Source organism: Leopardus geoffroyi, chromosome D1 (assembly GCF_018350155.1).
Source record: "Leopardus geoffroyi isolate Oge1 chromosome D1, O.geoffroyi_Oge1_pat1.0, whole genome shotgun sequence".
In the NCBI taxonomy this organism is placed as follows: Eukaryota; Metazoa; Chordata; class Mammalia; order Carnivora; family Felidae; genus Leopardus; species Leopardus geoffroyi.
In genome coordinates, this window is record NC_059329.1 from 105,584,835 (window position 1) to 105,609,984 (window position 25,150).

General features: G+C 46.1%; 1 protein-coding gene across 6 annotated transcripts; it reads right to left on the reverse strand.

Annotated features, from left to right (window-relative positions):
• Positions 1-1,764: 1,764 nt before the first annotated feature.
• On the reverse strand, positions 1,765-25,147 carry CPSF7 (cleavage and polyadenylation specific factor 7). Of its 6 annotated transcripts, none has more exons than XM_045485476.1 (10): positions 25,030-25,147; positions 24,300-24,418; positions 17,297-17,515; positions 16,369-16,472; positions 15,838-15,983; positions 12,573-12,987; positions 11,949-12,067; positions 9,410-9,578; positions 8,591-8,758; positions 1,765-3,788 (listed from the first exon to the last, which is right to left on the reverse strand). In XM_045485476.1, the coding sequence occupies exons 2-9, from the start codon at positions 24,351-24,353 to the stop codon at positions 8,596-8,598; spliced, it is 1,389 nt and encodes a 462-aa protein (XP_045341432.1). In that variant the 5' UTR covers positions 24,354-24,418; positions 25,030-25,147; the 3' UTR covers positions 1,765-3,788; positions 8,591-8,595. The 6 variants fall into 6 exon arrangements, with proteins under 6 accessions (XP_045341432.1, XP_045341429.1, XP_045341430.1 ...); XM_045485473.1 differs by having other exon boundaries at positions 15,811-15,983; XM_045485474.1 differs by having other exon boundaries at positions 24,957-25,079.
• Positions 25,148-25,150: the final 3 nt, after the last annotated feature.

Consider the following 25,150-nt stretch of genomic DNA (forward strand, 5'->3'; position numbering starts at 1 on the left):
GCAGCCTTAGCGACGAGGAACAGCCAAGCCTCACACACCTGGTTAAACAGCTGGAAATAGAAACCTTGTCCGAGGAGTCTCCGTTTAGATCAAGCAGACTCTATTTCAACAGGTACCGCTTGAGGATGAGAAGGAGTGGTTGAAAATGGGGATAGGCTACAACAGGAGGTCCCCTCATTTTTTCATGCTTATCTGGGAGCTTCGTGCCTCTTGCTTCCTGTGTATGGCTCCACCCATCTTCAATCTTCCTGGTGCTTGTTGGAGCCACCTGTGCGGGTGCAGTCACACCGGAGTAGAAAGAACATCATTCAACAGACACCGAGGCAGCAGAGGACAGGAATGAGGACAGACAGCTAGCCTTTCAGGGTCAGTGTGGTACAGTGGAGAGGACCTGAGTGAAGGAGCAGGCCGTGGTCACAGGTGCTGGTAGAGACCTGCTCAGATATTCACACTCATGGCTAGGGCTTGTCAAGTGACTGCAGTGGCCATCTCTAGAGGCTGAGGTGTGGCCCAGTTCAGGAAGCACTGTGGACCCACAGATTCAGGTTTCTGGCTCTATACCCTGACAGCAGTGTGTAGGAGACTACTGTCCCATCCAGGGCCTGGCAGAGTATATTTTAATCCATGCTGCGATCCTGAGGCAGAAAATCAACTTGAATGTGAAGTCAACTTGTGTCTGAGTGCATTTAGCTTAAAAAGGAAGAGTTGGGATTTGAACCTAGAGTAACCCAAAGGTCATCCCTTTCTGTACCACCATGGTAGCTCTTCGATGAAGGATGTGTTTCCTTCTCTAAGCCACCAGTCCTCATGCTTTACTTTACAAAGAAGTCATCTGGGGCATAAAAAGTAGGTTTCTAGATTTCACGTAGAAGTGGATGGAGGCAGAGAAGAGGCACTTTTAGCAAGCACAGCACGTACCTGAGACGCAGGGGACCACGTTACTGGCCTGGACTAAGCACACTTACTTCCCTTACGCTGCTTCTGGTCATAGAGCTTCTGGGGCTCTCCCTCCCCTGGGAAGTGTTTTTTTATGCCAGTCTTGCCTGTGCTCGTCCCAATACTCATTCACTATCACCTGATCTCTGGTTCATCTTTTTATACATGTGACTCTCCTCTTGCTCACCTGGCTTTCTGGAATTCCAAGGAACTGACAACACTTGGCTGAACTTTCCAAATGTGTACTTCCCGACGTTTAGACAACAATCCAGTTTCCAAAACACGTTCACGTTATCTCTGATTCTTAAGACACCCCTGTGTGGAAGGCAGAATAGCTGTTCTCAGCTCAGAGGAGACAGGCTATGCTGCTGTCAACAGCCAGGTAAACAGACGGTGGAAGCAGGCACTGCGAGCGCACTTCCTAAGTCCGGGCAGAGGAATCTTCCCTTCCTGAGCGTGAGAACATCAGAACATTCTCCTTACTCTGAGCATGAATCTTAGGGATCTTAAAGGATAAAGGACTTGGAATGTTTCTTTCCCTAGGTTAGATGGCTAAGGAAGAAGGCTAAGCCTCAAGGGGGGCACTTCCAAAGGTCTGCACTAGAGGCCTCCTCGGTGCGCCACAGGCGCCCGGGTGCCCGCCAGGCGATTCCAGCCGAGGGCTCAGGGTTCCGCTACCATCCCACAGACTCTCCATCAGCCCATGCCCACGTCCCAGACACCTCAACAAATCTATTCAATGCAGAATCCATAAAACAGCTCACACCCCATTTATTATTTAAAAATATTTTGTTACAAAAGGAAAAAAATACAATGCAGTATAAAAGATTGACAGCGTCATCAAGTTTATTACACAATTTTCAACCTATCAGAAAGACAAACAAATCACCGACAACAGGGGGACGGGGCCTTGGCTTTTTTGAGGGCTGGGTTGTTTTTTTTTTTTTTGTTGTTTTTTTTTTCCTTTTGCTATCAGGAAATAAAACTAAAATTTGTGTCATTGAGTAAAAACAAAACAAAAGTGGGGAGAAAAAAATTCTCCGGGTAAACGGCTTTTCTGGTATTCTATATATTTTCTTCCTTAAACTGTCACCTTACTTGGTTTTCTCTACATTTTAAAAAGACACCCGGAGCTGCTCTTGAGGATAAGCACATCACTTAACACTTGGCCAGTTGGGCGGGGGGCCGTGTTCTGAAGTGGAGGTGGGGATGGGGTTGGGGGACAGGGGGAAAAAAGCTACAAACCTGTAGCCTCTGTCCCAAGGGAATGTGCCTCTCCAACCCTGGGGGGACCCCTCACTGACTGATTGAGGGCTATGTCAGAAACGTGCAGGGAACAGAGGAAGGGTTCAGTCCCACTCAGTCTCTCCCCTCTGAGCCAGAAGGGTCTCCAGTGACCCTACGTCTCACATGCCAAGTCTCATCTCACACGCCACGTCTCTTCTCATGTCGGATGTCACATGCCCTGTAAATGCAGGCAGAAACAGCACCCATCGCCCCATGGGTACCGCAGGACCCCGTTGCCGCTTCTTCCTTCAGCAGCAACCACATCACAACTTAGATGTTATGGGAAAAGCAATTCCATTTGCCTGTGTAGAAAACGGCCCCCAGAGTGGTGGTCCTTAGAACTCGGAGCTGAACTCATTCAAGTCAGGCTCCACTTCTTCCTTGCTCCCCATTAGAGGCAGGAAGTGCCTCCACGTAGAGCGAGGGGAGCTATTAAGTCAACAGTCAAAAGGTGGAAAGACACCACATTTGTGACTTTACCTGCCTATACTAGTGCCAGGTTATCCCACGATAAGTAAAGGTATGTACCTGGAGGATGTAAGCCCCTGCTCACATCGAACCTGAAAACAGAAAAGCCTATGGAAGTAGGCTCTCTCTTGCCCAGCTTGCCTCCTCTCCCACTCCTCCTGGTACTTCACAAGGGTTCTTCGTTGCTGAGGTCCGATGTCCCCATCTCCCAGTGGCAGTATCTTCCTCTAAAACAAGGAAGCAGCCTTCTTGGGGGAGGGGCTCCACGTGTGAAATGGACAAGCCCCAGGAAAGGGAACACCTAGTACAGCTGGTTATTGCAAGAGGCGACCAAGCACGAAGCAGCAGAGGGTGGTAAGTGGCGCTGCCGGCTCCCCGGCAGAAAGCGACCTCAGGGGCCTTCTGTGCTCAGGAGGGGCAGGTCCACTGAGGCGGCTGGGCGGCAGGGGGCCGGAAAGGTTCGGCCCTCTGGGAGGTCAGGGAAACCAACCGTCAATATGTAAGAGGGAAACGCAAGAACAGGAGAGGCTTCTCATAAGGTAATTTCTGTTCTCAGGGTCCCTCTCAAAGGGCTGGGAGGGTAAAGGAGTTAAACAAAGAAGTGGTATGTTAGCAAGGGGTTTGGACCCTCTTGGCCCCATCAAACCTAGTGCTGAGGGCAGGACCCCAGGCGTATTTTGGCGCACCCAGTCCCTCTCCTAGATCCTGCAGGGAGGATCCATCTTCTTTGGGAAGAGAGCCTTCCCGCCAACCTCACCACTGAACCACTCCTGGAGAATCAGAAACTCCTACGTTTCCTTGGACAGAGCACCATTCTCTGTGGAGACCAGGGGCCTGGACATGTTTTCTTCCTGTCTGCCACCCCTCCCAACCACACGAAGTCTTTAGGTTCGTTCCCCTGACAAACAGGAGGTGTGGGATTGGGAGGGCCGCCAGGCAACCTTCAATCCTGTAGGGCAGAGGGTATTCCCTGGGTGTCTGAAGGGGGTTAGGGGCTTGGAGGAAGGGGGAGGGGTGGAGTGGCCTCCGTCCTTTAGTCCTGATCAAGGTGAGGAGATGCAAGTCCATTAAAAAAACATTTGCTTCCAACCAGACTCCTGCAATGAGAACATCAGAAGAAAAGAAAGAAAACGCAAGTTAGAGGTTACTTTCCGAATGATGGGCTTCTATGAATGACAATTGGCATTTTTCTCAAGTTACCACATACGAAGTAGCGCATATACACGGACTGCAAGCCTGGGAGGGTGAAAGCAAGCAGGCAAGACTGTCCGGGGGCGTCCGGCACTGTGAGCAGCGAGGGAGAGGCTGCAGGAGCTACGGTGAGCAGAAGGAGAAAGCAGGGGCATCTCACTTTGAGGTTAGGGGGAAACAGACAATGAAAAGAGCTCTCCAAGCAGTTTGATTGGAAAGTAGGCTTTGGCTGGAAAAGTACGGAAACTCCAACATTTCAAGAAAAGCTGCTCTAAGGGAATACGGGGAGTTTAAAGCCTGTTTCAGAAAATCTATTTTGAGCAAGTCCTAGCTTACCTTAAGGGGAGGGGTAAACATCTGGAAACGGGAGGCACGAGGGTTAAGAAAACAAGCAGGTACACGACCAAATCTACTGACTCCAAACACCCAGGAGGCCCTGTCAGGGAGCTTGTACTTACACAGGAGACTCCTATACTTTTCTTTTAAAGAAGCCCCGTTTAAAACAGACTCCAGTGTCTACGAGAACACTTGTGGAGGCACACGTGCAAAGAGCCAGGGATGTTCTAAGCTGTACTAAAGGGATTTTCAGTCTTTACCCAGATGACAGCTCTGAGTGAGGGACCAAGAAGCATCCTAATACCAAGCAAGAGTGATCTGGCCAGGCCCCAACAGAAAGCAAGGAATGGAAGTAAAAGAATCGGCAGTTACCGTCCAAGAAACCCAAAAGCACAAGTAAGAACTTCTGCCCAACAGTAAGGTACTGCTAAGCTACTTGCCACATCGCTACCAAACTTATAAGGTCCCTAGTACGTTCAACTCTGTTCCAGTGCTGCAGTACCAGTAAGCAGGGGGGGTGGGGGGGGGGGTGAGAGGTAGCTGGATCAATCTGACCATATAAGACAAAATTAATCACTAACAGGAAAAAGGGAGATTAAATTTGGGTTTAGGATGTCTACTAATGGCCAAACCAGCAACACAGCCTCCACACGAATGCTCACTCTTTATGTATGCACTTCTGTGACCTAGAGGGGCTATCCGAGAAACACATCCACAAGCTACCTGATCCTTCTACGTTCTGAAATGGCACTATTTCGGCTTGGGATCTTCAGAATCTGTTACAGAAGCCTGTTTTCCGGTTTCTCTAAATACCTGTGCTGGCAGATGTCTGTCTCATTTTCTATATGGGAAAACTGAAGCCCTCAGTGCCTTCTCCATTTCTCACCATTGGGGTTTCTGAATCTCTGCATCGGATCAAAACTGAACACAATGTTTAGTTTTCACTGGACCAGGAGGATGGGAACGAGGTGAGAATGACCATCTTAAATAGGATAATATCCCCAAATAATGAGCCAATAGCCAAGAACTACAGGAAGTTGAAGCCAAAGCCACAGATTACCTAAGAATATCCTCAAATTCCAAAGCATACACCTGTATACCCCAAAAGAGATGTAATTTGGGAACTGTCCCTACAAAGCAAACCATGAAGGATAACTAGTACATCAGGAGACGTAAACTGTAGCACCCAATTCTTAGAGGTTACGGTGACATCTGCTGGTAATGTTTGGATGCAGGCAGAAGCCAAAGTGGGCCAATCAGACTTCGTGCCCCAGTGCTGGTGTCCATCCTGAGGAAGGATGGAGAAAAAAGGTTGCTGTTCAATTGCTGCCTCTAGACAGAAGACACCTTTTGCTCTCAGGAAACACCTGTCTATACGATATAAACACTATTCTTTTCTAACTAAAAGGTGTTGTACATAGAACCTGCAAGGTTCTCCAGATATATGGGCCCATGTACATCTCCCCAACATGAGATCTCCTACGTCACAACTTGGCGACTGCAGATAGAACGAAGAGTCCTTAGGATGAGGATGTGAGAAACTGACATTTTTGGGGTGTCTCTATCAGTTCTTTGGACTAGTTATTCGGAGGGAATAACCAACGTATCTAAGGGGTAAAAAATGGGGAACTGGAAAACCCATCGCAGAGTTCCTTTTCCTTGTCTTGTCATAGGCCTGCACAGGCCAAATGACTTTTCTGGGTACTGGGTTAAGGGATTCTTCAGTTATCCAAATGGAATCACCCTCCTAATGGAAGAAACAGTCCCATTTTACAGGTGGGAGAAATGAAGCAAAAGGACAGCTAAAGTCTCAGGTTCAGATGTTCAGTCCCCAAAGTACTAATTATCAGTGGATCTCACAAGTTCTCTATCAAAAGGCTGTGAAAAGCAAAGCCACCAGGAATGGTGACATGCAGGGACATGTTCTAACTGCTGAGCTGAAGGTAGCCCCAGAGACTACAATCCGTGCTCTGCACTGACAAGTGCCTCCCTCGTCACTGTTCTCCTAGTCTCCACTCTGAAGGACCTACACTGTGAGCAGCAGGATTGGGGAAGGGGGGGGGGGGTGGGACACTGGACCCACAGCAACACTAGCAACTGTGCTAGCTCAAACAAGAGAAGGGAGATGCTGCCGCTGCCACCGAAGGGTGAGACAGGGACAAAGGTCTACCCCAATGCCTAGCTCTCCTGCCCACTCTGAGGCCAAATTAGCCAAGGGCTATTAGCAGCTCCACCTCCCCTCAAGTCTGTTTTTCCGGAAGATATATGGGCACCTTCTCAAACTCAACCTGTTGCAAAATCTAGAAAGAAGTATCTGGAACCCACAGCCTAACTGTTGATTTTATGTGGACTACCTTAGATTTCAGTGATCTCAAGCACTCTAAAATTTTGTGGAATAAATAAGTGGTTTAAGAACAGAGAAGGAGGGGCGCCTGGGTGGCTCAGTAGGTTAACTGCCTGACTTTGGCTCAGGTCCTGATCTCATCGTTCATGAGTTCAAGCCCCACATCGGGCTCTCTGCTGTCAGTGCAGAGCCTGCTTCAGATCCTCTCTCTGCCCTTTTCCCACCTCTCAGAAATAAAACTAAAAAAGAAGGGAAGCAGTTAAAAAGTTTCACTTTTCATTTTCCCACTTATTCGCCTCCTACAAAAGACGACAGAAAAGAACTTCCAGCTCTAACTGCTTAAATTAATGGCAGATAATGCCAAACAACAAAGTAGAAGGTGGCACCACAAAACAGAACTTTCTTGTTAGCAGGTTGTCAGCAGGCCTAACACCACAGTTTCTGTCTACAGTCCCACCATTGTGTGTGAAGCACAGGCACTCTCAGGTAGCGGGAGGCTTTCTTTCCCCTTCTTCATCCAGTCATCCATCCAGCCACCCCTCAGACACGACAGCACCACTCCTAAGCCTCACCCCTCCTCACCCTGTTACTTCAGACCAACCAAACTGGCAAAAAAAACCCGGGACACCTTCGTAACACACTTGACATGAAACCACAATGTTGAAAAGAGCCCCCCCCCGCCCGGTCACCTGGGTCACTCAGTAGCCTCCGGGAACCATGAACAGACCACCATCCCAGCCAGAGTCTAGACTACCGCTAAAGGTCTCCACGGAAACAGAATCAACAATCACTCCTGCTTGCTTATAGACTAGAAACAATCTTCATTGGAAGTATTCTTTCAGTTGGGATTACTAAGCTGGTAGGACATAACTGGGAACTATGGAGCCCCTGCCCCCATCCCCCAAGGTCTGTCTGAAAATGAAGACCGAGAAAAAGCAGGGTTGAGACATGCGGAGGGATGAAGTCCTGAGGGCACAGCTGGAGCCCCTGGATCCAGCCTACCCTTACTCAACTTCTCCATTACCTGAGTTAAAAAGTTCTCCCCACAACTCTTCTGCTTTTGCTTTGGAAAAAAAAACAAAAAAACAAAAAAACAAAAAAAAACCCACATAGGACTGTCAATGAGATTTCCCCCCCCCAAAACCAATGTATCCTTCCATTGAAGTATCCTCCACACTATTACATTAAATATGATTTTTTTTAGATCAGCCTTCTCCTCTGACTAAAGTATCCTGAGTTTCAAAATCTTTTTAATAGATATTAATTCTTAAAATCATTAATGCTGTGCCTTTTGAAAACTAACAAGAAGGCAATGGTCTTACTTTTTGTCTTGGTCAGTTCTCCTGATTTCTTACTTGCAAGTTTGGTGGGGTGAAAACAGAAGTGGCTATCGTCTATTGAGAACTTGGTATGTGACAAGTCCTATGAGCGCTAAATACTCTACATGGACTGTCTCGCTGAATTCAACAATTCAGGGAGACAGCTGTTTTTATTATCTTCATTCCCAAATGAGGAAACTGAAGAACAAAGTAATAAGGCCCACAGGGGTGTCTAGGTGGCTCAATTGGTTAAGCGTCCTGTAAAATGTCCGACTCTTGGTTTCGGCTCGGGTCATGATCTTACGGTTCGGGAGATCTCAAGCCCCATGCATGGCTCTCCACCAAGTGTGTAGCCTGTTTGGGATTCTCTCTCTCCCTCTCTCAAAATAAATAAATAAACTTAAAAACAACAACAACAAAGTAATACGGCCTGCAGACACTGTGCTCTCAGCCCAGACGCCATGCTGTCTCTCAGGTACGAGCCCAAGGCAGACAAGACACAGACAAAACCAGCACAATCTCAGGTCCATTTCAGGGTGAGTCTTCTCCAAACGAGCCCCAAATCTGCCCTCCTCAACTTCCGGTTACCTAAGTCAAAAGTCCTCCCTTCCCCTTTATTTGCTTTAAAGAGAGAGAGCAAAATCTTTGCCGTAAGTATTTTTCCTTTCACACAAGGTGTCCCGCAGCCAGGAACAGGGCCTCGTCCCACCTTTCTCAGTGGTGCCGGTCCCGCTCTCTATCCCGGTGCCGCTCATGCTCCCGGTTCCTTTCTTGGAAATAATCATCATGTCGATCTTCGTTATGAAGCAGGTCCCGATGCCTCCTGCTGCTCTCCCGGGACCGGCTAGGTGACCTCTCTCGGGATCGATGTCTTTTCCTATTAGAAAGATCCTTCAGCCTCACTCGGAGGACCTACCACACGCCTTCCAAGAGTGTTGTGTTTCGGTGTCTTCTGGTATTTGTCTGAACCACTTTTCTAGCTTGGGCCCAATGTCTGAGGATTTAGCTCTTTGAGGACTCGTCTTTTTTTGGGGAAACAGTAACAGTCAAGTTTGTTGAGATCTTACTAATGTATCAGGCACAGTGCTAAGAGCTTTACATGCTTCTCTCACCTCATCTTTACGACAGGTCGGTACGGTAAGTACTACTGTTGTCCCCTTTTTAAAAATGAGAAAAATGAGGTTTGGAAAGCCGAGTGACTTCCATACTCAAAGTCACACAGGTACTTAGAAGCAGGACTGAGATTCAAATCCAAGCACGTATGGCTTCAAAGCCCACGTTCTTAACTATGCCAGTCTATCTTTATTCCTAAATAGCCCACTGCCTCACCCAACACAGGTTCCAGACATCACGTCATTTGTCAACACAGGTGTTTGACTAACTCCTTCCCCTTAAAGACGTTACAGGGCTAGATCTGCTCTTTCAGCCAGGGCCTTTCCAGACCCCCTGGGCTCTTTTCCTCCCCCTGCCAATCCCTGGAAGAGTGCTACTCAGGGCTGGGAGGCCGCGGAAGCAACCAACAACTCACCTGGACGAGCTCCCGCTGGCACCCACACTGTAGGACTTGGCTTCAATGCCATGAAGACAGTCCTTAAGAGAGGAGATGAGGACACGGCAACGCTCATCATTGGCGACCCGGGACTGTTTGATAACAGCAATGGCTGTGAGCAGCGTCTCAATCGCGTCACTGTAATCCCCTGACAGGGGACGGATGGGAAAGGCCAACGATGAGCAGAGGCAGTAGACTATCGGGACCAAAAGGAGAACTCAGGAGGACACAAATCAAGAGTAACTAGCTGTCCCACAGAACCATGGTAAAATGGACGAGGCAGAAGTGGCAGGTATAAAGCTGGATGGCACCTATATTCCAATGGTCTGGAATCAGACTGATGTTCTCAGATGTTGCTAGTGGATGTACAAACTGGTGCGTGGTTGTCTGAGGGCGACTGGACAATATCCGTTAAAATAAACAACGTGCATACTTTTCGACCCAGCAATTCTAAAAATGTTCTACTTCTCTTCACAAGTACATATGCTTAACAACGTATGTTTCGGCATTATTTTGTCAAAGAACTAGACACGACTTCAGTAGGGTCTGGCTATATGAATTATGGGACATTGGTTTTATAGAACACTACATAACCGTTAAAAAGCATAAGATAAATCTGTAGGTAAACAGAGTAATCCACATAAAGCGCTTAGCACAGTGCCAGGCACATAGTAAGGGCTCAATAAATGTTAGGTATTAGTACATATTGATAGATGTCCAGGATGTATTAATTTTTAAAAAGTTGCAAAACAGTATTCCATTTTTGTAAAAATAAAAATTACATGTATGCTGTCCTACACGCACAGAAAAAAAATCTGACACTAAACTGTAAATGGTCTTGGTGGTAGTCCTTGTATAGAGGACTTTCATTTATTAACAATGCACATTTCTAAGTCTGAATTATTTTAAACCTATAATCAGATGTGTGTACACATGTGTGTAACGTGTACCTAACACTTCTACACGTAGTGTGTGTGCGTATACATTTTTAAGTTACGCTGCCATCAAGAACCAGCCCCTTCATTCCCCAAATATGATCAATGCCTTGCTCAGGGATAGTGGTCACGGGCTGGGTACTTGCACGATGCTTTCCCAAGCTAAGTCAAGTGCATTACAGACCGAAGACAATGCAAGGGAAGCATGAAACCAGACAGGGGTCCAATGAGGAGGACTGGTAGCTTCCTCTGTGCAAGGCAGTAAGAACAGAACAGAAGCTGAGGAGGAACTGTGATTCTGTAGAGGTCCAGGCACACCAGGCTGTCAGCTCTACCGGGGTGGGGAATTTTTGCTTATTTTGTAGGCATTCATTAAGTATTTGTGGTTTGAATGACTGGAATGAGAACAACAAAAAGGGAGGGAGATAGAGATTCAGTTATTGATCATCTCAAAGTGAAGGAGTTGGTAAGGAAGAACAATGATTATTTCCCTTATACTCCTCTGTATATATCTGACTTTAGTTACAATGAGCACTGATTACTTTCTAATTTAAAAATCATTCAGATGTCAATGAATGTTTTGGGGAGGAAAAAAAAAAAGAAATAAGAAATATAATATATATATATATATTTTATATTTCCTGTCTTTAACCTACTCTGTGGATTATATATATATAAAATATATATATAATATATATAAATACATATATTATATATACATAATATATACAATATATAATATATATATATATAACATATATATATATATATATATATATATATATATTATATTTCCTGTCTTTAACCTACTCTGTGGATTCAAATTTGGCAGCCAGAGATGAGAAATTACAGAAAACAGACAATATTTACTGTTAACCTATTTCTTAGGAGACCTGACGGTCTACATTTACGTCAACATGGGAAACTCACAAGAAGGAAGTGAGTATGACTAATATCATAACGTGAAACTCAGACCAGAACTCTATAAAGAACCAAAGATTCCATGCCCGGGGCTCTCAGAGTCACAGCTTCTGGTTCTGCCCACTGATTGCTGACAGCAGGGCCAAAGTCAGCCATTAGAGCATATCATGTCTTACGATGACACCCAACAGACCTCCTTATTTCTAGGATAGGCTACGTGGAGGCCACCAGTTCTGCCAAGACCCCTGGATATAATGAGATTCCATAACAAACCACATCTAGTTGGGGCATCAGTCCTAAAAACCCAGGGTCTACACTTGGCACTGCAGACACTAGATCCCCTGATCAACCGCTGAGATCTCCACGAGGCCAGGAATTTCATTCTACAACAAATACTATGATGAGGTATTATTAGTCATTTATGACCTAGGCACGAAGTTTGTTTTCATGGGGCAGGTTTAGGTACAGGTTCAATAAATAACACCAGTGGAGCTTCTGCAAAGCCACAAAATCAGGTTATATATACTGCTTCTCAAAATGTGCCACTCTTGAGACTCTAACAGTGCTCCAACTTTATCTTCCTGAACTTCCTGCCAATGGAAATGACAAAACCTGGGAAAACCAAAGGTAAGGAGAAGACAGCAAAGGTAAGGGTGAGTTACCTGCACTGGCTCCAGATACCGCTTTGGAAATGGCACTGCTGGAAATCGCTCTATTTCGCTTCATGATCTCTTCAAATTCTGCTTCGCTCACTGTGGAGGGCGGAGGGCCCGAGTCTCGGCTGCACAGAAAGAACATTTCCGATTGCCCACACCCCTTATTATCTTTACCATACCCTACAGTACGATGTCACTTAATCATGCTCTCCTATATAACGTCTTAAGTGGTTCTCACCCTGTTCATATTTTATGTGTTCACATTCTCTTCAAGGACAGGACTGACATCGTGTTCTTTTGTAATTTTGGCATGACCCAATAGCACTAGGCATTCCCGGCATCCCTAATAGCCACTTATGGCGCTCAATTTAATCAAGCTCCTTACAAAGGGATGTGAAAGGCATGGTTTGGGTCAAGAGACTAAGATGCAACCAAAACACCAAATAAAAAAGGTTACCTAACAGACAGTTAACTACTTCCCAGGACTCAACACTGTGGCAACAGAGTTTCCACAAGGGAAAACACAAGAATTCACGCTCACTTACTTCCTCAGGGGAGAACAAAATGCTTAACACATGGTCTACCCTACTATACCTGGCTCAGATCAGAAAGGAACAAGATAGTCCTTACCTGCCATGGTGGTTATAGGGTGCTGAGGCCTTCATGTAAGTATCTGGTGGAGGCCCCACTGTAGCATTTGGTGGGGGGAAGAAGGCTGGATTGAGGTGAAGGGCAGGTGGGATGGCCCCAGGGGGAGGTACAGCCAGATGAGGAGGTAATCGAGGAGGAGGGGGCATGAGATGCTGGTAGTGGATGCCAGGAGGAGGAGGAGGGACCCCAAAGCTTGAGGAGAGAGGGGGTGGGGGTGGAATTGGGGGCGGGGGCAGACCCATCAGGGGGAGGGCTGAAGGAGGGCGATTGAAGTAGGGCAGCACACTGGGGGGCTTATCCACACGGGCAGATGAGGGTACAAGGTTCTCAGAGGGTGTGGCCCGTCCATCAGCAGAATCACTAGAATCCCGGGAATGGGCCCGTGGAGGTATTCCTATGAAGCAAAACAGAACTAACATTACTGCCCAGGCTTTACACGTACCCACGGGACCAGCTCATCCTTCAGCAAGAGTCCTCTGACACCACACTGAGGAAGGCGACAGGTAGCTGAGAAAGAAGATGAAATCATCGGCTCCCTTTTCTTTGGCCTCAGAAAAAACGGCAAGTGAGTTAAGTCATAAACCCAGACAGCACTATCACTCTAATTCTGTTTGTCAGAGAATGCTCTTTATCCAGAACTCTCAGTGCTTTACACTTAATTTATCCTCAGATTTGCTTTCAATTTCTAAATGCAGGATCCTAATTAACCCCCAAGAAAATGACCTGTTCAAGTATGTTCATCACTGTTCAGCTGGATTCAAGCAGACGTGAAATCCCAGGGCCCTTCTGCTTCGACCAGTACTAGTTGATCTTAGACTAATGTGCTAACTAACATACACTTGAAATTCTCTTTGCCGTGGCACTATGGCCAGGGAATTTGGGAAAAGAGAAGGGAGGGCAGGGGACATATTTCTTCCAACCATATACTAAAACTAGTCACTGGGACGGGGAACAGACATATACCACAGAAGCCTTGGAGGTCAAGTTGAGAGGTAGGGAGAAAATGGGAGGTAAGTCAAGATAAGATGTGCCCACAGAACGAGCAGAAGGCACACAGCCGAGAGCAGGGACTCCTAGTAAAAGCTTAGTGAAAAACAAGCCTCACACCTGGGGAACTCCCACTATATTTCAGTGGCCCAAACACTGTACCCCACAGGGCAGCCTACCAGGGAACATCACCATAGCACCTTGGTATGGTGTTGTGCACAACAGGGTCTCAAACATGCTTGTATGCAGCTGGGAATGGGGTTGTAAACTGTCAAGTCACCCAGTTAAACTTGTTCACTCTCCCAATTTAACAGTCGACTCCAAGCCTGGTTAGTGTGGAATTGAACAGAAGAACACGATCACACGGCCTTAAAGGTCTTGCTGGGAGGCAGAGATGCCATTAGCAGTCAAATGTGGACAGAAAGGAGAGCGCTCCGTAAACTAACACTTGCTGGTAGACACAACTCCAGGTTCAAACACAGGGGGAGGGGGTCCATCACCCAGCAACCACCGAGCTTTCTTCACCGTAGTGTATCACCAGTGCCTGTCACGGCACACTTGTGCTTTTCGTGCCTCAAACACATGGCAACTTGTCTCTTCCCTGAGTTCTCTCAAATCGAAGAAAGAGGTATTAGCACGTGTGATCCTCTGAAAGTTCGCCATCTTCTCGGTTACTGTTCCCACTTCTGCACGGGTTCTGTTTTGTATCTATGGCTACAATCCCAAGAGCAGCAACCATTTTTATGCAGAGGAAGTGCACCAGCTGTACTCAGTGACTTAACAGAGCCCAAGTCTGTCAACATGACAGAGCAGACCACCACCACTCAGTCACTACCATGATTTCGGCAAAGAACGGGAACACTGAGTAAGCAGCCAGGTGGAGGTAGGAATGTTATCCCTAATGCGACTGTCAATTTATGCATCTTAGGAAAGTCAGAAGAGGGTTGAATTACATAAAGGCTCTGAAACAGAAACTTGAAAATTCAAGTTGTCAAGGAAGAAAAGTGTGTGCCTTTTAACCCAGAGCAATGGGAGCTCACACTACACCCATCTAGGCTCTCAAACTAGTTAAAAGAACAGTTTTTCCTATGCAAGAGACAAGTGGCCAGATTTTCACCTTCAATCAATCAATACAAGGCGCTATCTTGAGAGCAGGACCTAAGAAATGACAGAACGTAAGCGGTGAGTCTGTCCCCCTCCCCCGCCACCCCCGCTGTCAGAAAAGAAAAGTAAAGCCAGTTGGCGGCTTCAGGCAGGGCCTTGCAGGGTGGCTGCACCTTGTGAGGTCAGGACAATCCAAGGTCTGGTCCTCAGGTTTCGCAGGTTCAGAAACTCGATTTTAACAGTACATCCAGGGGTGATTGTACCCTAGGAAACTGATTCACGCTAACCAAACTCACAAGAGACTGATTCATAAACCAGAATGCCAATTTATTAATTTACAATGAGAAATATAACTGCCAAGCAGACCGGAATACTTGTGTCGGCTGGTCAGCGCATTCTCTTCCCAGTAGGAGAGCCTAGTTGGGAAACCAAATTAGTATCAGAAGGTGGCTTGGTGAGTACAGAATCAGAACAAAGGGAGCAAGGTGAACTTAAGTGATACCATCATCAAGCTAAGGTAGTAAATATGATGCAGCTTTATTAGCGGGAAGGATCTGCCAAGCAGACTAAAATACCTGGTCACTGAAAGGGCACCCTCTCCCCCAGACAATGCTAGAAAAACACTGTGAAATTCTTATTTTCCAGCCCTCCTTTTGGTTGATTCCTTACAGAGCACCCTTCCAATATAGGTTTATGACAAGATTATAGCCATCTTTTATACCTATTACCAACACATTAGGGTGGCTGCTGCTTGTTAATTAATAGAGGGCACAGGTTACAATTAAGCGCATACACTGATTTTTTAGATAGAAACACGTAATTTAGAGTTGACAGGAACTTTAAACATCACGTATCTACTTCAGAGAAGGGAAGAGGTCCTAAGCAGTAAAGTGACTTGCCCAAGGTCACACAATGAGTTAGTGGCAGAACCAAACTATCACTTGAACCTACCTCTCAGCACAGTGCTCTTTCTTGTACACAGCCTCAAGTTTGGGTCTACTAACTGACCGCACCACCACCCATAACCCCACCACCCACCCCCGCGCCCCACACTGTAGGCAGAGCCCACAACACAGCAAACAACCCCACAAACTTGCCCCCCTTCAGACAGATGGTCTCCACGTACCCCCTCTTGGGACTCGGACGCACTCACGTTTCCGAGCCTGTGCCTCAAACTGTGACAGGTTCTGCCGGGTGGCCGGCCTCACGTCCACTTTTTCTCCATTAAGAACTTTTCCTGGCAGGAGTTCCAACAATTTGTGGACAGAGTTTTCAGAGGCTACCACCACCTCAGCATACCTTGGGGAAGAAAAATTGAAAACGAGTGAGATCTACTAGCCGAACAAGAGAGGGACAAAGAAACACTCTTCCGCTTTTAGTGAAAATTGGTAAAGCAAAAGAAAGATTTCTTGCTAATATAACATATACAAAACCACCCTTGATAAAAAGGTGTCACCCTTTAATCTTCCTATTTATTTGGAATTAGAAATCAGCTTTATTCGCCCCTCAATGGATGGACATTGTTACACTGCAGCTAGGTCCCCATTCTACAGCAGTGTGCCAAAACCAAGGAAATAATCCTGGCCAGGGGTAAGAGGGATTAAAATCCAGGGTCAAAATACAGTGTAGATCTGTTATCCCAACGGTGACAAACTAAAAGGGGCTTCTCAAATCCAGACCTCACCCTTTGGACTGGCCATTTGCTCGATTCTCTGCAAATTTCAACTCCACCACATCATAGACTCCTATAGAGCGAATAACCTGGATCAGCTGCTGGTCTGTAGTCCACTGGGGCCGGCAAGATGGAAAAGGAAGAAATGTCAACAGCTACACCCCCGCCCCACCTAGAATGTCCCAAACCCCTTCACCAAACCTAGGATTCTAGTCAAAACCACGACCTCCCAGAGAAACCCTAAAGCCCATCAACATTTCAATTAGTGCAGGCTTTTCTTATTATCCTCATCCATACAGAATCCCAAAACTTCCCACCCCCTCCCCAATCCCCGTCTTTTGAGATTAAGAAGATTAAAACCTATTTTAACTTTGACTGCCATTTGGGCTGGCTGGTCATCGGTTCAAACACTGATTATTAGCAGCTTTAATTACAGAGCTGACAGGCTACAGTTTGACCACTGTCAGGAGTATGTTCATTTTCTAATTTGGGCTCTCCCTCTACCAGTCCCAAAACATGTTATATAAGAACTTTTGCAGAACAACAATCAGCACCTACCCCAAGTATACTAGAACTATCAAGGTCTTTGATCCCTGTCACCCATCATTATCAAAGGACCGTCTAATGACCACCAAGAGTTCAAGGTGCTCATTCTGAAATCTCATCCCACAGATGACCCTACTGGACATAAAGCCCCAGGGTCAGGGGCATTAACAAGATGGCAGAAAAAGCAACTACCCACTTAATCATTGCTTTCTTCGGCACCAGTACGTCCTCAGGATAGTTCTCTTTCAGAGATCAATCCAACCTGATCCCAGGAAAAAGAAATCCAACCCCATCAGAGCACAAAACAGTGCAACAGTGGTTTTTGAAAATGCCATCACCTCCCAGTGCTCTCCCTCCAGCCTACCCATGGGCCTTTTTGGTTCCCCATGCTCACCCAGGAGAAGCTGCCCACATAGACAGCAGCTCGCCTATTACGCAGGCCACTGTACGTGTACAGGATTGCAGGGCTCTTGTTATTGGGCTTGGGAGACGGCTCCTGGCGAACAGGGGGAGGTGGCTCAGTGCTGCTGCTTCTGTCATCTGAGGGCTGTGAGGTGGCTGTCAACACGTCATCATACAGGTCAATCTGATCTGTATTGTTGAACTCCGGGTCCTAAGAGATGAGGGGTTGACAAAGGTGGGTTTGCAGACCTTCCACTGGGTTCATTCTATTTCATTCTAGTTCACTTAGAATCCACGGTCAAATACTTCATAAAACAACGTGTAAAACTTCTTTGTCCTACTCCAGGAAACTAGGTAAGAATAATTTCCTTTTAAGAATAATATTTCACTTAAAACCATTTCATTGAATTATGCTTCTGTAGGTTTTTCTTCTAAGACCCTGTTAGTAGTCTGCGACGTTTCCAGCTTCAGCCAGCTGTGAGAATCAAAAAGTCATGGTGATTAAACAAGCAAACTAAGAATGCATAAAGATGCACCTTCTACCGCTACCAAAGAGGTCAGCTTCTAAAGGCCACATCTAAGACACAGCAATGAAAACTCACTTTCACCATCTCATGCTTGCTTCCACAATCAAGAGTTATACAAAACTTACTACTCTATTTAATCAGAAAGACAGTATATTCATTTAGAAGGAAAAAGCATATGAAAGTGGAAACTAGAATGCAAAAAAGAATTGGGAGTTACTGGTTTAAACTTTTACGTTTACACAAATGATTTAGAGAGGCTCTGAAACTCAGTCCACAATCCCGTCTTTCTACTAACCACCAAAGAAACATTAAAAAAAAAAAGGGGGTGGGGGAGGAATAACTCTGGGAGATTTTCCCTTACTATTTCTCAAATGACAATGCAGATCCAATACATTACTATGACACTTATATGAGAGACTTTTGGGAGGAACACCAAAGACATTCAATGATACACAAAAACAGTGAAGTTCTCTAAAATAGAGGGGCAGAAAACAGGCCAAGTACCCATGGCACAAACTGTGTCACGGTTAGCATTTACAATGTGGACACGTACTCTGAAAGACACGTGAAATATACTTTGTGTGTATGTGATATATTGCTGTTATGGACTGAATGCCTATGGCCCCTCCAAAGTGCATATGCTGAAACCCTCTTCCCCGGTGTGATGGTATTAGGAGGAGGGGCCTTTGGGAGATAACCGAAATTAAATGAGGTTTTGAGGGGGAACCCTCATGAAAAGGATTAGTACCCATATAAAAGCCAAGAGAAAGCATGCCTGCTTTGTATCTCTGCTCAGCCTGCTGGCATTCTGCACCCAGAAGAGGGCCCTCACCAGAACCCAAACCTGATTTTAGTCTTCCAGTTTCCAGAACAGGGAGATACATTTCTGTTGTTTATAAGCACTGTTTGGTATTTTGTTACAGCAGCCTAAGTTAACACTATATTATATACCCCCAATCCTAAAACCACAAGAACTACTGCCAAGTGACCTCAACGCTTCAGATTTTGCAATGTTATCTCAGAGAGCTCTTTTTAAGGATCAGTGTTTTCTCAGATAACGTTCTAAAACATCCCGACCATGCTAAAGATGCTGCTGCCAACGTGACAGACAGAAGTTCAAAGTGTTTTAGGGGAACTACAGCTCATCATGTCATTGCTGTGTTTTTAAAAAGGAAACAAAGAAGAACCTACATTAGGTAACTTGTCTAGTTCTCTGAAGGAGAGCACTTCCTATGATGTAACTCAGGATAGGAAGTTCCAGTAACTTTCTTTGCTCAATTCCATCACAACAACTGCAGATTCTAAAATGAGACTAGAGAGGAGACTCACTACAAGATTCATTCCTAGACCTATATACCATCACAAACTTCTGGAAACAATTTTCTAGTTCCTCAGTTCATCTGAAGAACAGTGGAAGAACATGCACACAAAAATAGCATTACTGGACTGTTCTGGTAGTGAAGGGGGAGAGGGTTCTACTCCCTGAGGCATGTAAATAATTCCAAATATTACAAATACCCTAAAAACCCCTATAAGAGGAGCGTATACACTTGTTAGAACATCAGAAATAGGATGGCAAAAGAGAATAACCTTTTTATTTTTTTTTAAGTTTATTTATTCAGGGGTGCCTGGATGGCTCAGTCGGTTGAGCATCCGGCTTTGGCTCAGGTCATCTCATGGTTCGTGAGTTCGGGCCCCACATCGGGCTCTGTGCTGACAGCTCAGAGCCTGGAGCCCGCTTCCGATTCTGTCTCTCCCTCTCTCTCTGCCCCTCCCCGCCATGCGCTCTCTCTCTGCCTCTCAAAAATAAAGAATACTGAAAAAAAAATTAGTTTATTCATTTTGAGAGAGAGAGAGAGCACACGCGAGCGGGAGAGGGGGAGAGAAGGAGGGAGAGGGAGGGAGAGAGAGAGAGAGACAGAGAGAGAGAGAGAATTAAGCAGGCTCTGCGTTGACAGAGCTGGGCTCTGGGCTTGATCTCATGAACTGTGAGATCATGACCTGAGCTGAAACCAAGAGTTGGATGCTTAACTGAGGCACCCCAAGACAGACCTTTTTGGAGGCGACTTGTAAGTAAGAAAAGGAATTAATGAGATAAATAAGCACAAAAAGACTGTTCTAGATAGTCAATTTATAAATAAGTAAGGATCTTCCATAAAGAGTATGTAAAGAAGAGAAGCTAACACTGGAGAGCACAGGGGGGATAATAAGGGGAGTACCGTGAAGGGCTAAAAACTTGACAAACACAATGTGCGTAAAATACTTCACAGCTATTATGTCTCAGGAATTGCAACTCTAGACAAAATCATTTATTTCCTTATTCCTGTACTAAGTATGGTGATACGCCCTTGTGGTTCAAAGGAAGAAGATGGAAACCGCTTGAGTCTCTTCAACGTTCTAATCCTTAGAGAGCAATAGTCCACACCAGGGCGCTTTTAAAATTCATTTCTTTATTTACTGAGTGTTTATTTTTGAGAAGGAGAGAGAGAGTGTGTGCAGGGGAGGGGCAGAGAGAGGGGGGCAGAGGATTCGAAGCGGGCTCCACTCTCACAGCAGACAGCCTGACGTGGGACCCCAACTCACAAACCGTGAGATCATGACCTGAGTCAAAGTTGGGAGCTTAACGGACTGAGCCACCCAAGCACCCCACTTCTTAAATTTAAATTGAGGATTTTGAAATGGAACTTAAAGGGAATAAAGAAACACACCATCATGGATACTCAGTGGAACCAACTTAGGATTCCTTCCGGCACTATCTGTGATTCAGAGATGCGAATCTAAAAGTTGTAATACAAAAATCACCACTGATACTTGGGTAGTGAACCAGCGTGCAGATTTGGGCCAGCTCAGAGATCACACACGTGACCAGGAAACCTCCCATACCGCAAGCCTAGGCAAACAATCTACTCTTTTAGGGACCTTAGAGAACACGGTAAGACTCAAATCCTGAAAAACCTTGTACATGATTACCTTACCACTTTAAGAAGCACAAAAGGATTCAATGAATCCAAAACTGTCACAAGATTCAAATGGTTTCTCTGGGCCATAGAACCTGGGAACTGTTCTGATGCACAGAGCAGGCCTGTGGAGGAGTCTGTTGAAGAAACAACGTATCAAGTTGTGTCTGAATTTAAGTCTACTGGCAACACCAATTCATTTTAAGTTCTTGAGCTGGTAAGAGAAAAACAGATAAGGCCTTGAAGCTTTTCTGATTACCAAATGAGCTGGCGATTTACTCAGTGTTGAATTAGGTTAAAGCAAAATCTAATTCTACAAATTAAGGGAAAAATACAATGTTTTATGTGCACTGATGCCAAAGGTTTAGTTCCAGGGAGATTAAAAAGTATGTATTCGTATTTAAAACTGATCATATCAGGAAGAATTTTGGGTTTAATCGTATAGGAAGAACTGTGACGGTCTCAAGAAGCTCTTTAGATAAAAAACAACTTGCATGATTCTGAATTTAAGGAAGAACCTCTCCACCTGTATGTTCAATGTTTCTACCCTCCAACCCCCTTTTCCTGATATCTGAGAGAAGAAAGGTTAGCATTTATTTTTCTCAAAGCAACCTACTCAATGTTCCTTTTAATTGTAACTAAAGCTCAAAGTTTTTGGCTTTATGACGACTGTCTCCAGTCCTCACCTCATGCCTGCCTTCCTTGCCACTATCCACTGCCCTCAACCGCCAGGAATGGAACGTCTTTTGAACACAGGGATCCATTTGTTCCCCATTCCCTCACTGGTCTTGACACAGTGCCTAGCAAACAGAAATTGCTCAATAAAGACTTGATGGAAATAGCAGAGAGAACTGGGTAGTGTGCAAAGCACCTTGCTTAGCACAAGGAACAGAGAGAAACACTCAGCAAAGCAGCAGCTCTCACTCACTTTTCCAGAGTACCTCCTAGCCCAAGAGAGCAGCTGTGAATTTCAAGACTCCCGATGTGACAGGAGTAAAGTAGTTCGGCAAAAAGAGGCTTTTATAGCACGTTACAGGGGATCAGGGAGTCAGCACCACAGGGGTCCATCTAGAAACTGTTCATTTTGCCTGGGGACCAGAGTACCATGTGACAAGGCTCTTGAGCATGGGATGAATCCTTAATATTCTTAAAACATTCTAAAACACAACCTGTACTGGCTGCCTTCAGTCTAACCTTGCTTTTTACAATGCTTGCCAAACATAACCTTAATCATTTCTTTAGCAGCCTCCCAATTACACTAAAACCGGCTTTACCAAAAATTTACTCATGAGAGGAGCACTCCTCCCTGGACCTTCCATAAATGGACATGATATTCAAAATCTGTACTTCTTCCAACTTGCCAAGCATTAATTATTGTCTATTTGATACAAACATCTACTAGATTCCACACACCATCTTTGGCCTTACACCCATAAACAAGTCTTTTTTTTTTTTTTAAACGTTTATTTATTTTTGAGACAGAGAGAGACAGAGCATGAACGGGGGAGGGTCAGAGAGAGAGAGGGAGACACAGAATCGGAAACAGACTCCAGGCTCCAAGCTGTCAGCACAGAGCCTGACGCGGGGCTCGAACTCACGAACCGCGAGATCATGACCTGAGCTGAAGTCGGACGCTCAACCGACCGAGCCACCCAGACACCCCAGGTCTTTTTTTAACTAAAGACACAGGAGAACAAATTGTTGAGGCCAAAGACACGGCAGCGACCCCTGGATAAGGTCTGTGCCTTGACTATACCCTATAAGTTATACTGCTTAACAAATTCTGAAATTCCATTTCCTAAGACCAAATGTGACTAGACCTATCTTGTTCTGCTCATTTCTCAAACTGATTCAGCAGCATGGTTATCTACCTATAGAGAAGAAAATTAAGGGGGGGGGGGAAGGGTTATTAATAACTATCCTTCCTATCATGTACTAAAAACAAAACAAAAAAATGAAAACCACCCATAACTTGTAAAGAATAGTAAAGGTCTGACTCAAAGTAATATGGAAAACTCAGGAAAACAATGGTTGTAACTAAACTGATATACTGAACCTTTCTATTCATCCATAATTATTTGAGTTGTTTGAGCTTAAAAATTTTTTTCATGTATTTAGGTCAACATGTAGATGACTCCAGTATACCTGAGGAGACGTGGGAAAATGACTATTAAAGAGTATAACTGATGAAGCTGTATGATGGGTACAAGATCATTATACTATTCTCTCTACTTTTGTATTTTAACGTCTCCATGTTAAAATGGCATAACGTGTTAATTTTTTTTTTTTTTTTTTTAACGCAAACTTTTGCCAAGTGTACAGAACGTCTTCTGTTGCCTTGTATAAAAGTCAGGGTCCAACCAGGGCACTCTCCTTCCCTAGTCTCTTCTTTTTACCCTCTTTCCAGGTTCTTGTGTGTATGCATTGAAAGACACCAATGAAAGAACAAGTTTACTCAAGTAAAATGGTGCTGAAAGCAATCCAGGCAAGATACTACTAAGTTTTAAAAAGAGACTTTGAGAGGTGCCTGGGTGGCTCAGTTGGTTGAGTGACTGACTCCTGATTTTGGCTCAGGTCATGATCCCATGGTCATGGGATCAAGCCCCACTTCAGGCTCTGCGCTGCATGTGGAGCCTGCTTAAGATATTCTCTCTCTCTCTCTCTCTCTCTCACACTCTCTTCCTCCCTCTGCCCCTCTCCCCCACTAGCACGCCCTCTAAATAAACAAATGAATGAATGTTTGGTAGAATTTATCAAAAAAATAGAATAAAAAGAGACTTCAGAACATTCTTGAGCTTAACCTCAATATATTACTGTTTCAAGGGAAATCACCACATAATGTTCCTTGACGTAACATAAAGAGATCAACAAATCCACAGGTCTATACATGCTTTTTAACTGGTTTTCCCTCAAAACAATGAGATTCATCAATAAAATAAAATTTATTACACCAAAATGCCTACGCACCGCTGAAGACTGGAGTCAAACTACTTACAGGAAGAAGTAAGGCCCAGAACAGTCAGAATGGAGCTTCAACTAATTGTTCAAGTATCTTTTCTAGTGTGCTTTTGCACTGCCTCATGGAGGAGGAGACTACGTTTCTCCAGCTGCCGTTTGAAAGAGTCACAAAGGAACGGGTATGAACACTGTCTTCACGAATACTACAGCAAACATAATTCTGGTTTTTAAGTGTGCTCAGTCTCTGAGCAGACTGGCACCCAACTCTGGCCTCCTGGGGGAGCAAGTTCCACAGGTTGATCCCCATTCTATTAAACCTGATTTTTATTTGCTCTTAAATCAAAGCTTGTAAAATTAAGCCTGGAGGCTTAAAATTAACATAAAGCGGAACGGTCAGAAGTCTCGAAAGTCTCTGATAGAGGAAACATTTTAGACCCTACAGAGGGATGTTCAGGCCTAGCAAAGACTGCCATAGCCTGGAACCACCGCAAGTTTGGGGAAAGTGATTCCTCCGCTGATCCAGGAAAATCCAATGCTCCCGATGACCCCTCACCTGATTGAACTCCTCGTCAGCATATATATCAATCAAGTCCACTCCTTCTGACATGGCTCCGGAAGGAAGATCGCGAGCCCGGAGAACCGACCAAGTAAGAAAGATGCCACTGCGGTATCCTGGAAGAGGCAAGAGTTAGAAGGCGTGAGGGTCCCGGGCTGGGAGGAGAGCAATGGTTGCCAACCTCCCGTCTCCAGAGACGCAGCATCCCGGCAGCCCAAGCTCGGTCCCACCCGCTCCGCCCCGCCCCCGGCCTCGCGCCGCCCCTCGCTCTCCCAGGCCGCCGGGGCTCGCGGGGCTCGCTGCCCATCACCCTCGGGCCCGACCCGAGTTGCGCCGCAGCTGCCCGCGGCGCGACGGGAAAGTCCAGGCCTCTGCTCCTAGGGGCCCTGGGACGGCGCTGCGAAGAACGACCGCGGCGAAGCCCGCTGCCCCAGCCCGCCGCACCTGCCTAGGCCCCAGAGCGGCCCCGGCTGGCGTCCCTGCGGGTCGCGGAGCTCCAGCCGCCTTCGCTCCCCACCCAGGCCCAGTCCTCGCCCCCGGCTAGGCCCGCCCCGCTCCCTCCCCACAGACTCGGCCCGGCGCCCTCGGCCTCCTCCCTCAAAGGCCCGCGCCTCCCTCCGCCCGCCGACTCCGGCTGCCCCAAACTCAACCGACCCCCTCCCAGTTTCAGCGCTGGCCCCGAGCCCTCTTCCGGCCCAGCCGGCCCCCGGCCGCGCGCCCCCGTTACCGGGAATATGGCGGCGGCGGCGGCGAGTCCGGACTAGGCCCGAAGCGCGCGAACCGCTCTCGGTCCCAGGTCCCACCCCCCCCCGCCGCCGGCGTCACACGCACAGCCACTTCCGCCATAC

Bases quoted from the DNA above. Each gene is read 5' to 3' on its own strand.
- CPSF7 (XM_045485473.1), bottom strand. From the start codon at position 24,353: ATGTCAGAAGGAGTGGACTTGATTGATATATATGCTGACGAGGAGTTC. The intron at 12,068-12,572 runs GTAAGGACTATC...CTTTCTGTGCAG, and splicing joins CCCTATAACCACCATGGCAG to CCGAGACTCGGGCCCTCCGC. The intron at 9,579-11,948 runs GTAACTCACCCT...GTCCCCTGTCAG, and splicing joins GGTATCTGGAGCCAGTGCAG to GGGATTACAGTGACGCGATT.